At 42.1% G+C, this 15,055-nt stretch overlaps 1 protein-coding gene across 1 annotated transcript in view; it reads right to left on the minus strand.

The window, feature by feature from the left end:
• Window positions 1-15,055, minus strand: part of LOC311063092 (myosin-10-like) — an 84,789-nt gene that overhangs the window by 2,894 nt on the left and 66,840 nt on the right. The window contains exons 28-43 of the mRNA XM_084082301.1: window positions 14,807-15,019; window positions 13,718-13,862; window positions 13,045-13,251; window positions 12,527-12,631; window positions 11,018-11,170; window positions 9,597-9,845; window positions 8,763-8,975; window positions 7,836-8,048; window positions 6,732-6,893; window positions 5,844-5,972; window positions 4,638-4,726; window positions 4,330-4,453; window positions 3,944-4,033; window positions 3,403-3,521; window positions 1,984-2,092; window positions 235-407 (exon numbers count right to left, since the gene is read on the minus strand). Coding sequence (XP_083938427.1) covers window positions 235-407; window positions 1,984-2,092; window positions 3,403-3,521; window positions 3,944-4,033; window positions 4,330-4,453; window positions 4,638-4,726; window positions 5,844-5,972; window positions 6,732-6,893; window positions 7,836-8,048; window positions 8,763-8,975; window positions 9,597-9,845; window positions 11,018-11,170; window positions 12,527-12,631; window positions 13,045-13,251; window positions 13,718-13,862; window positions 14,807-15,019 — 2,493 coding nt within the window. The remainder of the gene's footprint in view (window positions 1-234; window positions 408-1,983; window positions 2,093-3,402; window positions 3,522-3,943; window positions 4,034-4,329; window positions 4,454-4,637; window positions 4,727-5,843; window positions 5,973-6,731; window positions 6,894-7,835; window positions 8,049-8,762; window positions 8,976-9,596; window positions 9,846-11,017; window positions 11,171-12,526; window positions 12,632-13,044; window positions 13,252-13,717; window positions 13,863-14,806; window positions 15,020-15,055) is intronic.

Below are 15,055 nucleotides of genomic sequence, written 5' to 3' on the forward strand. Positions count from 1 at the left end.
CAACAAAGTAAAGATATTAAAGTTGCTATTCAAATGCCATGGTGCCGACTGGTAGCACTCACACAACCCTACCCTTACTTTTCTTACTTATTTCAAAGCTGGCCTCCAGGAGCCTCATAGAATAAAATACAAGAAACCTCAGGGTCTACCCAAGTCTTTCTTGAGGGAGTAGGGTCTACCTAAGTCTGTTCTTGAGAGAGTAGAGAATAAAACACATGGAACCTCAGGCTCTACCTAAGTCTGTTCTTGAGGGAGTTGACCTCCCGGGTAAGGCCCTCGCTGGCCTCTGTGGCGTCGTCCAGCTCCCTCTGCAGCTTCCTGCGGGAGGCGTTGGCCCTGGTGGCCTCCTCCTCTGCCTCCTCCAGCTGACGCTTCAGCTGCTTCATGCGAGAGTTGGCCTTCTCCATCTGGGGGAAGATGCAGAGAGAGAAAAATTAGTGAGTGATTGAAGTGAGTTTTCTGACATACAGCAAGAAAAAGTAATTAACCCTATTTTATACTTCAGCTGTTTGAAAATAGCTCATCTACAATGTGACGCGTTCTTTTTTTTAAGAACTTTGAATCATTTTGAAAAAGATTCATACAAATCTGGGGTCCTTGAAATGAAAATATTTGCGAACCAAACAGACTGTAAAAAAGAATGGACTAAGTGACGCCATTGGTTTCTACAGACGCGTTTTAAAGCCTGTTTTTCAGTGATTTCAAATCCGCCATCTTTCTATATCCGGTCCGACATGCTCCCGGAAATGAATGCTATTGGCTGCAACCGCAGCGAGGGCAGGTCTTCACTCGGTAGAACCAGTAGAAACCCTAGAAACATCATAATTTATGATTATGATGGAGTAGTAGAAAAATGAGTGTTTTGAATAAAGTGCGAAATGGCGGAAAATGTAATCTGGCACAAGTGGCCGAAGCCACTATGGGGAGTGAGAATCCAAGGAATCCAGGTAAACATATTTTTATTGTACGAGCTAAAGTCCAAGAGTTATTGGCCAGTTGTAGCACCACCATGAGGCCGATGTGAAAACGTTTGGGAGGAAGTTCTTCCTTGGCCTCGTGTGAGTGTCCGTGCAAAGTTTCACAGCAATCGGGAGCTGTGTTCATGATTTAGCATTTTGTGCAAAACAAGCCAGATGACAGGGAAGCACCATAGGAAGCACCATAGATGACAGGGAAGCACCATAGGAAGCACCACAGAAGACCGGCATCGTTCAAACCATCAAACGGTATAGTGAGACCCTCGTAACTTCATATTTATATTTCAGGATGGTTCAAATAGTCTAACAGCATAGTGAGACCCTCGCCTAGTAGCTGTTTTTTACTGAAGGATGGAACTAGGTCTGTGACACCTTTCTATGCATAGTGTTTCGCACATAGTTCGTGGCCAGATCGCTGGCTTACGGGCAGTCAGGATGGGGTGTTTGTCAGGGAGTGAGGTTTTAACCACGTTAAACTCCAGCATCCGTATTGTGGGGAAAGCTTTCGCAGGAAAACAAGCTTACAAGCTTACAACGCAGCTTGTAGATCTGCTATTTTCAGCAAAAGCTTTCGCCACAATAACAGAAAATACACTAGCATAGAGCCCTGAGGGACTCCGCTCAACCATATGGATGGGGTTTAACACATTGACTGCCTAGATCGAATTAATTCGATATTAGCTTATCATCACTTGCCTGCCAAGATCGAATTAATTCGATATTAGCAAAAAAATATTTTTTCAAAAAACATTCAAATTTTTTATTTTTATTTTTTACTTTTTTTTTGACCCAAAGACCAAGGAGATATGAATTTTCGAAGATCTTTACTCTCATCCACTTCCTTGTTAACTTAAAACTTAAAAATGTTGTATCTCGGCTCCTGAGTACTTTTTTTTTCCCATTGAAAAATCTCTGGCATGAATAACAATAGGCAGTGAAAATAATTCCGGCAGTCAGTGTGGTTTTATAGACGTCGTCTCTAACGGCTGAGAGTGGGTGTCCTCACCTGCTCCTTGAACTGGTCGGCATGGCGACGTTCGTCCTCCACTTGCATCATCACCTCCTTCAGTTTCTTCTCCGTGCGGCGGACAATCTTATTGGCTGCTGCTCTCTCCCTAGAGGATTAGAAGAGGGTAAAACAAAGGTATATTTCATGCAAGGTGCAGGTTGCATCTTTTTCACCCACTGATGCATTCTGCTTATTAACCACATTTACTGCTAGACATTTTCTTTTCATTCTTTTATTAATTAAAGCTGCTACTATGTAACTTTACTCTTCTACCCCGGATTTGAACCCGGTTTCCTGTGCAAGTGCTGAGATGTTTTACCATTGAGCTAACAGAGCCTGCTTGCTTGCTCAGCCCGGGATAAATTGAATCTTGACCATCAGGTCAAAATTTGTGTCAGATCCTGTGTCTAGGTGACACATGACACATGACACACGATCTAAATGTCTCAATAGAAGAGCAGGTAGACAAAATACAACCACCCCAATTGTATACATTATATTGTATTAACATTACCACACAGACTGGACAACATTCAATTTGATTCATCAATTAGACACCACATGAAGCCTTGAATTAATGGAGATTTTTTTGTTTTTGTCGCATTCCTGAGACAATAATTTTATGACCGGCAGAAAGATGCTAATGGTCTCCCAACGGAGGGTAGGAGACTCATGGTGCGTTCACACGGGCAGATTAAAAGATACATGCTACCATTCATTTTCAATGGAAACCAGCGACATGAAGATACAAAGATCCATCCGACGTTTGTAGCTCTAGCGACGAAGATACAAAGCTACAAATTCAAGTTGAGTAGGGTTCAACTTCCAGATACAAAGATACAAAACTACAACTGTAGCTTCGATGTCCGCGCGTTTGATGACGTCAATGACCGTGTTGAGCAACACCGATACAAAGCGACACAGATGCTGTGTATTTCTGTATCTTTGTATCTTTTATCTGCCCGTGTGAACGCAGCATAAGTTGACACTTTGAGTCTCCTACCGAAGCCGCCGCTGGTCATCGAATTATTGGCTTAGGAATGAGACAAAAACAAAAAAATCTCCATGAGTTCAAGTCTCCACGGGGTGTGTAATCGATAGAAAAAAAGTCATTTTGGGGGTGAACTACTAGTTGGGGGTGAACTACTATGATTAAGAACATAAAATTGCTATAAAATAAGGTAATAACAAAAAACTTTACTTAGCAAGTTAAAAGGTTTAAAACAATATATATATATATATAACAACACAGGCAAATAAGCATTCACACTTGATCATGTAAGATATTCTATACAATTTTCTAAATAATCAGCTTAATAATTTTGCCCCTATTTACTACGATTAGGCGTTGCAGAAGATGGCCTCTGATCGGATGTGTCAACAGAAAGCAGAATGTGCTTTCCTCTAGCTACTTACTTAGCTTCCTGCTCCATTTGTTCCTCCAGCTGTAGAATCTTGGCCTCCAGAGCAGTGATGGCCGCCTTAAACTTTGACTTCACTGACCCTTCTAGCTCACACAGCTTGGAGTTCAGCTCCTACAATTTGACCAAATCATGAATCAATTATGTTCAGTCCAAGTTCAAACAAGTCACTCTGCTTATTACATACAGAATGATACTTGTTGGAATTTTTGTATTTAGATTTTTTTATTTGGCGTAAAATATTAATGGCTACTTTCACAAAACTGTACAAAGTAATTTCGCTCCAGGGAAAATGAAATAATGAAAAAGATAAAGGTCTTGGCACACCTGGGGGACAGGAAGAATAAACTATAAGAAAATCACCGGCGAGTATTTCGCATCAAATCTATTCATAATAGTTCATATTCATAGAGGTTGATGCCTTTATTTGTGATGAAAAATTGCACTGCTTTATTGCCAAGTAATGTATAAATGACAGATGCTTTCCCCGGTCTTAATGGGTTAAGACAGTGGTTAAGGAGTATAACTGTACAGACCTTGTTTTGGCGTTCCATCTGTTGCCGTGCATTCTCACTCTTCTGGGCAGCACTTCGCTCAGTAGTCAGCTCTGTGTTCAGACCATCCACCTGAGAGGAAGGATGGATGGAGGGATTAGACAAGGACAGAGGGATAGTAGCAGTGGTTCCCAAACCTTTTAGCTCGAGACCCAAAAGAAAAGTCTTCCCAAGACCCAAACTTACAGAAATATATTAGGAATTAACCACTCAAGCCCTATTTATTAGTGAAAATAGCCATTTTCACTAATTATTAAGTTATTTAAAGTTATGGAACGTTAAACATTTTCATTTTGTTTCAGAATTTCCCCCCTGGTATCCTCCCCCCACCCAAGGACCCCACTTTGAGAACCAACGCTATACTGTACCTGCATAGTGGTTTTCCTGAAGCGGTCGTTGATCAGCTCTGTGTTGCCCTGTTCCTCCTCCAGCTCCTCCTCCAGCTGAGTGATGCGAGACTCCAGCCTCCTTTTCTCATCCAACAACGCCGACCTGACACACACATGCACACACAGTATATGTGTTAACCACTTGAGCAAAGATAGCTAAAACAACATCTAGATCTACAAGTTCTACAATCTCCAGCCAATGGCTTTTCCTGGCAGAAGAATGGTATTACTGACAGATGATACACAATAATGTACATATTTTTCATCTGTATTATGGTGACACTGACTTTCCAGAGGCGCTGTTAGAGATCTCATCAGCCAGTTCGTCTCTCTCCTGCTCAGCATGTCGACGGGCCCTCTCTGAGGCTGCATGGTCCTACACACACACACACACACACACACACACACACACACACACACAGACAGACAGACAGACAGACAGACAGACAGACAGACAGACAGACAGACAGACAGACAGACAGACAGACAGACAGACAGACAGACAGACAGACAGACAGACAGACAGACAGACAGACAGACAGACAGACAGACACACACACACACACACACACACACACACACACACACACACACACACACATGAATAAGCCTGTACTGTACTAATAACAGGACATATGCTCACATTATTGCCTGATGGTCAGAAAATACTAACACTGTATGTGACAGCCAACAGCCATGCTGACAAACTGATAGTCAGGGGATATTAAAAAAGTCTTGGAATAAATTCCTTACCAAAAAAAATCTTCACCAATGTGTTTGTAAAGGTGTCTAGTAACACATCTCACAAAGACTGAAATGCAGTATCCCTATAGGATAATTTTTGACAGCTCCTTAAAGTTGGGGTACCATCCATAACCTTGGTTAAAAAAAAATTCCCCCAAAAAATCAAAATTTAATTCTGTTTTAAGTAGCATGTGAGGTGTCAAACTAGGGTGTTTTTTATGATTCTGAATCCATTGCAATCATTTGTTTTGCACCAAAACCACTCCTTGGGCTAAAAACGGCCCAATCTCAATGGGCTTTTTACACAAAAAGTATACATGGCTATGGCCGTTTTTAGCCCAAGGAGTGGTTTTGGTGCAAAACAAATGATTGCAATGGATTCAGAATCATACAAACACCCTAGTTTGACCCCAAAAAAATAAAAATGTTTTAGTTTTTGTCTAGTTTTAGTCGACTAAATATCACAAGATTTTAGTCGACTAAATCTACAAAATGTGTTTTGGCAGGCCTTGATGGCGTCGTAATGCCTGAATTTACACTTGGTTTGCATGCTGATAATAGCTGATCTACCAGCTCACAACGCGTTGCAGCGCGATGCGCTGTGAGCTTGTAGATCTGCTATTTTAGAACCACTCAAGTTCCATGCTAGCCTTTAGCTAGGTTAAGAAGAACATTTCCATTATGTGTTAGGCATTTAGCCAACACAGCCTTGTCAAAAAACTGTTTCAGTGAGTATGCTGCAGATTCACCTCCCCTAACTGCAAGATCTCAGCCTCCAGGGTCTTGAGTTTCTTCTCGTTCTCCTTGGATTGGGCAAAGATCTCATCTCTGGAGGCCCTGGCCTCCTCCAGTTCCCTCTGGTAATCCTTTGTCTGGGCCTGTGCCGGGATAGAGACACAATTTAGACCAGCTGAGCTGACTCAGCCACGTCACAGAAGCCACCACACGAGGGGAACAACAAACAACAACAACGACTTAATCTTGCTCATGTAGATTCATCGAATAATCGAGGAGCAGTTGTTTTTGTTTTCTCACCATAGTGGCTGTACTGGCCTACTGAAACAGACCTGAAGATGGGTTGGAACTTAATCCATTAAGTTCCAACCCATCTTCAAAGATTTTTCAAAAATAGCAGATATACAAGCTCATAGCGCGGCACCAAGTGCCGCACTATGAGCTTGTACTGTAGATCTGCTATTTTTGAAGAATCTTTGAACATATAATTTTGAGGTAACCTGACGCTACCAGATCCAAGAAGCTTGCTCCACACATTGTTAGCTGTCTTGAGGAACCTGGTTACTCAATACCGCCCCATCTGGCAGGGTCAGGTTAATTTTGAGGGTCCTTGACATGGAAAAAGTTGGAGCACCACTGATATAGCAACCAAACAACAACAAATATATGTATTTGGCCGCGGACCCCTGTCTCAAAATATTTAGTTCCAGGGACCCCCAGAATTTGAGTTCAAATGTTTGCTTTACAAGAATATGTATTCAAATATTTGCAACACACTTGGTGCCGCGCTATATCTGCTGTTTTTGAATAGCCAAAGAAATCTAAAACGACACAGATGCGTTCCCGGATGAAATGGGTTATAATGTCGTTATTGTCAGAATCAAACCATCTATTAGTTGCACCTGTAATTTCCTGAGCTGTTTGATGGCCTCGTCCCTGCCCTTGTTAGCTGCCTCAATTTGTCCCTCTAGGTCCTGAAGGTCCTTCTCCAGCTTCTTCTTAGCAGCCACAGCCAGTGCCTTCTGCTTCCTCTCATCCTCCAGCTCTGTCTCCATCTCTCGTACCTGGATGGAGAACATGCACCCAGCACACTTCGTCATGGAGGAGGAAGTAATGAACACGATAGTGCCCGTGCTAAAACAGTTGTTCAGACAGGGATTCCACTCTTTTACATTTATTTATTTCCCCTCAAAAATTCTCCAATTCCCACAGTAAAATGTCCATGCTAGACGGATGAGAGGGACTAATGAGGACTAATGAACCCTGTTGGCCGAACACATCAGAACGACCTAGAGAGAGATGCAGCTAATCAAGTTCCAGTGGACATCGAGGGCGGGACTCCAACTAATAAAGGGGTCCGATTTAGATAAAAATGCAGACCTGGAAAATAGGATTTAGAAATGTCATGACTCTTTCATGAGAGAGTAAACCCTGCTGCCAAGGACGTATATTTACAGTACGTCCTTTCAAATCCATCACTTGCCTGCCAAGGATGTAAATATACATCCTTTAAAAAAAACATGTTTTCAGTGATTACGCCAGAGCTCGCTGTAATCTATCCAATGAATGATGCTTTCACTGCCTGATGATGTCAGACCCAGAATTGAGGTCATTTAAAAAAATAAAAGCTAATTTACTTCCTGTTTACTTCCTGAGGGAAAATCACTTTATCTCCGTTCCTACTGCTTTATGGCAAAAACAAGCTCTGCAATGGACTACTACGGGCGGATTTGTTTTTCTTCCTATACTACGACAGCCCCGTGCATGTAATGAGCCGGAGCCGGGGACGGCGGTCACGGAGAATATTCCATGAATTTTCAAAGGTACAGTAAAATCGCTCGTTTTGCTGACAAGGGGATGAAAAACAATGTTTTAATTCTGGCAGTAAATGTGTTAAGAGTATTCTTGAAGTTACTGTGTGCTTATGGTAGATTCTAAAATACAAATTTGGGTATCAACAGTAACACAGCCACGTGCATCATTCCACACAATGTCTCCCTACGTACCTGTTTGACCAGGGCCCTCTTCTTCTCCTCTCCCTGCTCATCCTTGGCCAGCAGGTCCCTGTCATACTGGGCCTTCATGGCCTGCATGTTGACCTCCAGTCGCAGCTTGGCGTCCTCCGTGGCCTGCAGCTCATCTTCCAGCTCTTCTAGCTGGACCCTCATCTCCTCCACCTGCTGCTCCAGGGTCCGCTTGGACTTCTCCAGCTCATGGACCTGTCAAACAAGCAAAAGACAGTGTGTCAGGAAAACATGTTCACTCCATAAATGATATCGAAGCAAAAGGCCTGTGAGGAGCCAAAACAGAAATAATTGTATTCATGAATTTGCAGTTAAAAAGCTGTACAGCGCCCATACCCTAGGTGGGGTTGGTGAAAGGGCCTACTCTGTGTGGAGTTTGCATGTTCTCCCCATGTCTCCTAGGGTAGTTAATACCCTCACAAAAACATGTAGTAATCCTGGTCACTATACTGCCTCCCCCTGGTCAGCCGGGGCGCCTGATGGAGGAGAAGGGAACTGGTTGGAATAACGTGTTCCTTCCACGCGCTATGTCCAACCAGGGAAACTCCCCCCTGTCGGGTGATAAGAAGCGGCCTGCTTGCTCCTCATGCATTGAAGGAGGCATGAGCTTCAGCTTGGGCTCTCCCTAGGCTGGCAGAGGGTAGGTAGTGCCCAGGATTACATAGGCAATTGGCACTGGGTGAAAAAATGTGGGTTACAAAATCGTGGGACAAAAATTATAAAAAAAAAGAAAAAAAAAAAGCTGTACAGCAAATAAAGAGACTTTTAGGGGAAGTCATAGTAGTGGACGCAAATAACTGCAAGAAAGTCTTTTGAGATCCAAAGTTTAGAGAATTTTGTGTGAATTAAACACACTACAAGTGTAATGTGAAATACTTTGCAGTTTTTTGGTGGTAAAGAGTAACATACATTTTTTCCAACGTCGTCCTTGGAGCTCATCAGGTCCTCCATCTCAGCACGGAGCTGCTTGTTGAGTCTCTCCAGCTCCTCCCTGGCCTCCAGGGCCTCCTCCAGAGCTCTGGTCATAGACAGGGCCTTGGTCTCCTTCTCCCTGGCCTCAGCCTCCGCACGGTCGCGCTCCTCAGCGTAGCGCGCAGAGACGCCCTTCTCCTCGGCTAGCATCTGCCATTAAACAGGAACAAACAATGTGCCCATTTATTAGAACGCTGAAAAAGAATACAACCTGCCATGCCTTTGGTGTAATATTGAGATAGATGGCCACAAAGACAACCACATGAAACAGATAAAAGCCAACCTGTCATCATTACAGAGGCTGTCTACCCCTAGATGTTTGTGGGGATGACTGATTTACATGTCTCATTTTATTTTATTTCAATTTTATTTTATTGAAAGAAACACTTTTTTTTGCCGGTGAAAGTTATAGGAGTTCTTACTGTATGATGTATGGTGTATGATATGAAATGTAAGCTTATCATAATCACAGTAATTATTAATCACGTCTTCCATCATATTCAAGTTATTTTGGAGAGAAATGAAACAGACTCCAGCAACTCTCAGTTTAGGGCACTGCAGAGGGGAGGTGTGTGTCTGTGTCCAGCTGATGCTCGTTGACGCTCGTTAATGTTACTGTATGCATTTATATGTGAAGGATTTAAATGATTCCATACGTGTTGAACTTGAAATAGTCGCAACATATACTGTGTTTCTGATGACAAAGCTGTCTGTGTACACAATGACCAAAATAAAAACAACATTTCAAAAGAAAAAAGGAAAAAACCCAACCTGGTCAAACTTCCTCTGCTTCTTCTCCAGGTTGGAGACGATCTGTCTCTGGTGGTCCAGGTCCACCATCAGGTCTTCCAGCTCCTGCTGCAGACGGTTCTTGGTCTTCTCCATCTTGTCCATGGCCATGCTCTTCTCCTCCAGACGCTGGCTGGTCAGCTCCATGTCCTTCTGCAGCTTCCTCTTCACCTCCTCCAGGCCTTCCATCGCACCCATGTCATCGTCCAACTTCTTCTTGGTCTCAAACAGCTGCAGTAAAAGGGGCAGAAGGATGGGACGGATAAATGAGCGGAGAAAAAGAGACCACTGAACCAGTGTTGATGTTGTCGACTAAAACTATGACGAAAAATGTCGACTACCTTTTTTCACTGACAAAAACGAAATAAAAACGAAATAAAAAGTAAGCTACGATGACTAAAACTAAGACCAATTATTTGACAATATCGTCAACAAATAAAAACTAGACTAAAATGTTAGTGAGGGACGAGTGGAGAAGAGATCCAGTAGAACTAAATGACAAGTCATTTTATGTTTGGTTGCGCTCTGAAAATAGCAGATCTACAAGCTAACTTCGCGTCGCGCTGTGAGCTTGTTGATCTGCATTTTCAGCACGCAACCAAGTGTAAAATCAGCCATTACGACGCCATCAAGGCACCGCCAAAATACATTTTAGTCGACTAAATCAACTGTAGATTTAGTCAACTATAATCTTATGATATTTAGTCGACTAAAACTAGACAAAAACTAAGAAATTTCAGATGACTAATGACTACTATGACTGAAACTAAATGGAATTTTATTCAAAAGACTATGACTAAAATCAACACATCACTGAACTACAGAGACAGAGCGATAAAGAGACCCACTAGTCTGTCATCACAATGGGAAACTTTTTTTCTTAGTTAACAATGAGGACAAAACACATACAGGTAATATTGCTGTACATGTAACCAGTTCTAAATGGAGTAAACTGAACAGTGAAAATGACTTCATAGAAAGACAAAAAAAAAACATTAATTTGGAAGGCTGAGGCCAAAACGGGTTGGCGTTTCAATAAAAATGTGCATCTGAGCCTGTCTTGCATCCTTCATTTTGGAGTGCCGCTTTTTCCAGATTTTACGTTGTTCATACCTTATTCAATTTATCTTTTTTCTCACTCTTAATATTTGTCTATCCTGTTACCCACTCATTGACTGGTTTGAGATACCTTGTTTATTTGCTTCAGTACATGCATGCCTATATGACCTTTGACTATGTCAAAAAAATTAAAATAAAATAAACAGAATGTAATTTTTTTTTAAATAGCTCTATATTCTGATAGTAATTGTTGCTATAGAGTGTTTGTTCAGTAACAGGGGTCTCCCTCGTCTCTCTAGCTCTTTAGTAATCAGAAAATGGGAGGTTGGCTGTGAACTCCTGACCTGAGCCTGCAGTGTTTGCAGCTGTTTCTCCAGGTTGCGTCGCGCCTCCTCGTCCTCCTCCTGCTGCTCCAGCAGAGTGTTCTTCTCATCCTCCAGCCCACGGATGCGGCCGCTCAGGTTCAGCTTCTGACGCGTCTCCTCCTGGAGGAGCTCCTACACACACACACACACACACACACACACACACACACACACACACACACACACACACACACACACACACACACACACACACACACACACACACACACACACACACACACACACACACAATCAGAACAGCAATGTGTGATGAGATCAGCTCCCACATGCATAAACAATATCGCTCAGAATATTAATAAAGAAGAAAAGGAACTAAAGGTGCGTCACAGTTAAAAATAGAGCACCGAAGTCTGATGTAATTTACGCATCCTACCTGGATCGCGTTTTTTTCCCCCAATTCTGAATTCCCATAGACGTGTTTAATATCGCGTCAAATAAGAACTGTGTTCCAAAAATAAACAAATGATCCCGGCGGTTTGACTCTTATGGATATGAATCATCAACTGACAAACGCTAATGTTACTTCCACCGAATTAGTAACATTTCCGCCAGACTGTATCAAATATGATTGACTGACTATCATAAACGATACAGAGTCAACCCACTGACAATATTGCCGAGACAGTTTGTTTATTTTTGGACCACAATTATTATATGAGACGATTCTAAGATGACCCAATGTTATTCTCCATAGAAATTACTTTACGAACCAGGGGATGAACGAAAGACATCAGGACTTCTGTGCTCTATGGCAACAATTAATTTCTAATATCGTCGCCGTCGGTACAAAAACCTTGTATATCCATATTTCAACATTTAATGTTTTAATCTTGCCTTATAAATGAACGACCTACTTTGTTGTACAATATTCTCATGCAAAAGTAGCAAAAATAGCAGACAGTGATGATATCGTCTCTGTCGGGTGGAAACCTCATAATTATGTCCAAAACTATTACTTTTCAGGATTCATAAATAGCTAAAGTAACAAGCTAGACCGTGTTTGGAGCTTGTGGATCTGCTACTTTTGTGTTAATGCTGAAGTATGATCTAGTATGGCAGGGGTCATCAACAGGGGGTCCGGGACCCCTAGGGGGTCCTCAGAGTTACTACAGGGATTCCGCCAAATCTTTGTGTGATAGGATTCTTTTTTTACATTAACCACTTGAACCCTAGCATCCTTTTTCTGAGGAGAACTTCAGCCAAAAATGGCAGATCTACAAGCTCACTGTGAGCTTGTAGATCGGCTATTTTTGGCAAAGAGGTTTGGTGTAGAGGGAAAGAGGTTTAATCTGCAACCCCTGAAGACCCCTGTAGTAAGGCATTAGTTTATGAAAAAACACAAAAAGTTAAAATATGGAGATACGAGATTTCTGCCCGACAGCAACGACATGTAATGTGCAAATGGACTATTTTCTAGGTTTGTGCAGGGATGCAGCTCCTGTACTAGCAGAGGGAGAACATGGTTACCTGTGTGTCCTGAAGCTGGCTCTCCAGGCTGCCCACATCCTTGACCAGTTTGATACCTTTCTTCTCCGCCTCCTCCAGCAAGGCAGCCACATTCTCCAACTCCGTCTGCCAAGACAAATTAATCACATTTAGTAAAGTGACACGGAAATGACAGAAATATCTCAACTGAACAAGGTCTCTAAAAATCTATAATTCTCTTGAAAGAAGGTACCGATGGTTTCAAACTAACAGTTAACAAAAAAGGTTACAACCAAACTTCTGTTCTCTTTCATGGATAGCAAAAAAAATAAATTATTGTTGATCAGTTGTAAATAATTATAATGTATTAACCAGTAGTTATTATGGTGAGAATAGTGAGAATACTGGGAAAATCATCTCTCTCAAGTCCCCATCAATCGTTAGCTAACATTATGCTAAACTGGTTGGTTGATGATAGCTAACGTAGTCAGTCTGGTGGTACCAGACTGTTGAGAACCAGTGTCCTACTGTAGCATGTTTGGATGAAAGCGCCTCTATACCTGTTGCTTGTGTGAGCGTTCAGACAGCTCTCCCTTGGCTCTCTCTCCCTCGGTGGCCCTGGCCATGAACTCCTGGAGCTGAGCCTCCAGCTTCTTCCTCTTGTACTCCGACTCCGTCTTGGCCTGCTGCAGTCCTTTCACCTCGCAGCTCAGCTCCTTGTTGTCGCACTCCAGACACTGCTTGTTCTTCTCCAGGTTGGACTTGAACTGCAGGGAACAAGACATTGTTTATGAGGATTGGGTGTCTGACTGTTGATGATAGGATTGTATAGTATAATAGTTAATCAAACTAATCCATGTTTTTTTTTAAATTATCGATAATCGATCATTTTATGAAATAATCGGTTAATAATGCATCCCTACTTTGGGACATTATAGGCAAAACATTTCAAAAAGGTAAATTTATTTTTTCACAAATGGCAATTTTCTTAATTTGTAGACGACACCATTGTCCGGCGGAGCATAAAGTAATCAATAGATGAATTGATTAAAAAAAAAGAATCAATAGTTGCAGCCCTAGTTTATAGTAGTTGTTCAATGTGCCAATACTTCAGTAAGACAAAGAGATACAAAATCGTTTTTCAATTTTAAAGCTCCTATAAACTGAGCCTGGATCAAGAGTGACAGAAGCGACAGGCAAGTGTAAGTAATGAATGTATAAAATAAGACCCACCCTCTTGGCCTGTTCTAGCTGTTCAGACAGCTCCTCCAGAGCGGTGCCATGTCTCTGTCTCATATCCTGGATCTGGGCTTCATGGTTCTTGGTCTCTTCATCTATCGCCTTCTTCAGCTCAGCCACCTCCTGCTCGCGCTTTGTCCTGTAGGTGTGAGGGAGCAGACAGACCGAGACATGGTAGAACACATTCTCAACACTATACATATATAGAGTTTCAGTTTTTTTTTGCAGCCTGTCAGCTAAAAATCATCCAAAACTCCTCAGCTAGTCTGTCTACTTGGCAATGGTGAAAGTATTATAGGACCACAATGGAAACAAGTCCCCAGGACTTTTTTGTGTTATCCTTTTAGCCTGAATGTTTAGTTTCCCGGTAGACAGACGAACCCCCTCCCCTTTTTTTGTATGTATTTTTTATTTTTCATGCTTTATTTTTGTACATAGTGGTATTTTTTCTCTGTATTTTCATGTTGATTTGAACTGTTTGGTTGCTACTATATATGTCTATGAAATTAATTCAAGGACCCCAACGGGAACAAGTCCGCAAGGACTTTTTTGGTCGGACCTTTTAGACAAAAGTATTATAAATGTAACTGTGTTGTTTTACATTCTTTTGCCTAATACACATTTCAATCAATCAATCAATGTACTGTATGACTGTATCTCGCGCTGTTTACATTTTTGAATAATAAAGTATCCAATCAATCAATCGATAGGGATAGCCGATTAGTGAATAGCAATAGCTTTCACCTTTTGCTATTCCCAGTGAACCAACTACGTAAGTGAACTAAACCAATCTTACAGTGATAACCACCTGAACCTTATATATACATTGCAACGTCAAATAGTGGAAATAGCTGATCTACAAGCTCACATAGTGCCGCTACGTGACGCATTGTTGTGAGCTTGTAGATCTGCCATTTTCACAGAATGTAAGCCTATTTCCGCCAAATGTTCGCCTATTATGACATGCCCCAGGATGGAGACGCATTTTTGAAAAGTGTGAGAACTACTGATTTAAAAGGCATTTTTTATGTTTCCAGTCACTCTCTCCACCACATCCTTCCCACCAACACACTGAGGCCGTACCTGAGCTCCTGCTGGGCTGCAGTGGTATCCAGAGTATCTTCCAACTCTGTCTTCAGAGCCTCCAGCTCTTCGCTCAGGTCCCTCTTGAGCTTCTCTGCTTTGCTTCGGGACATCTTCTCTGACTCCAGGTCCTCCTGGAGCTCGGATAGCTGGGCCTGCAGCTCACGGACCTGCTTCAGGGCATTGTTTTTCTGGGCTGACTCGTCGTCCCCCCTGGTGGTACGATACAAAGAGATGCACATTATGCTT

Source organism: Gymnoscopelus microlampas (genome assembly GCF_963454915.1).
Source record: "Gymnoscopelus microlampas genome assembly, chromosome: 2".
In the NCBI taxonomy this organism is placed as follows: Eukaryota; Metazoa; Chordata; class Actinopteri; order Myctophiformes; family Myctophidae; genus Gymnoscopelus; species Gymnoscopelus microlampas.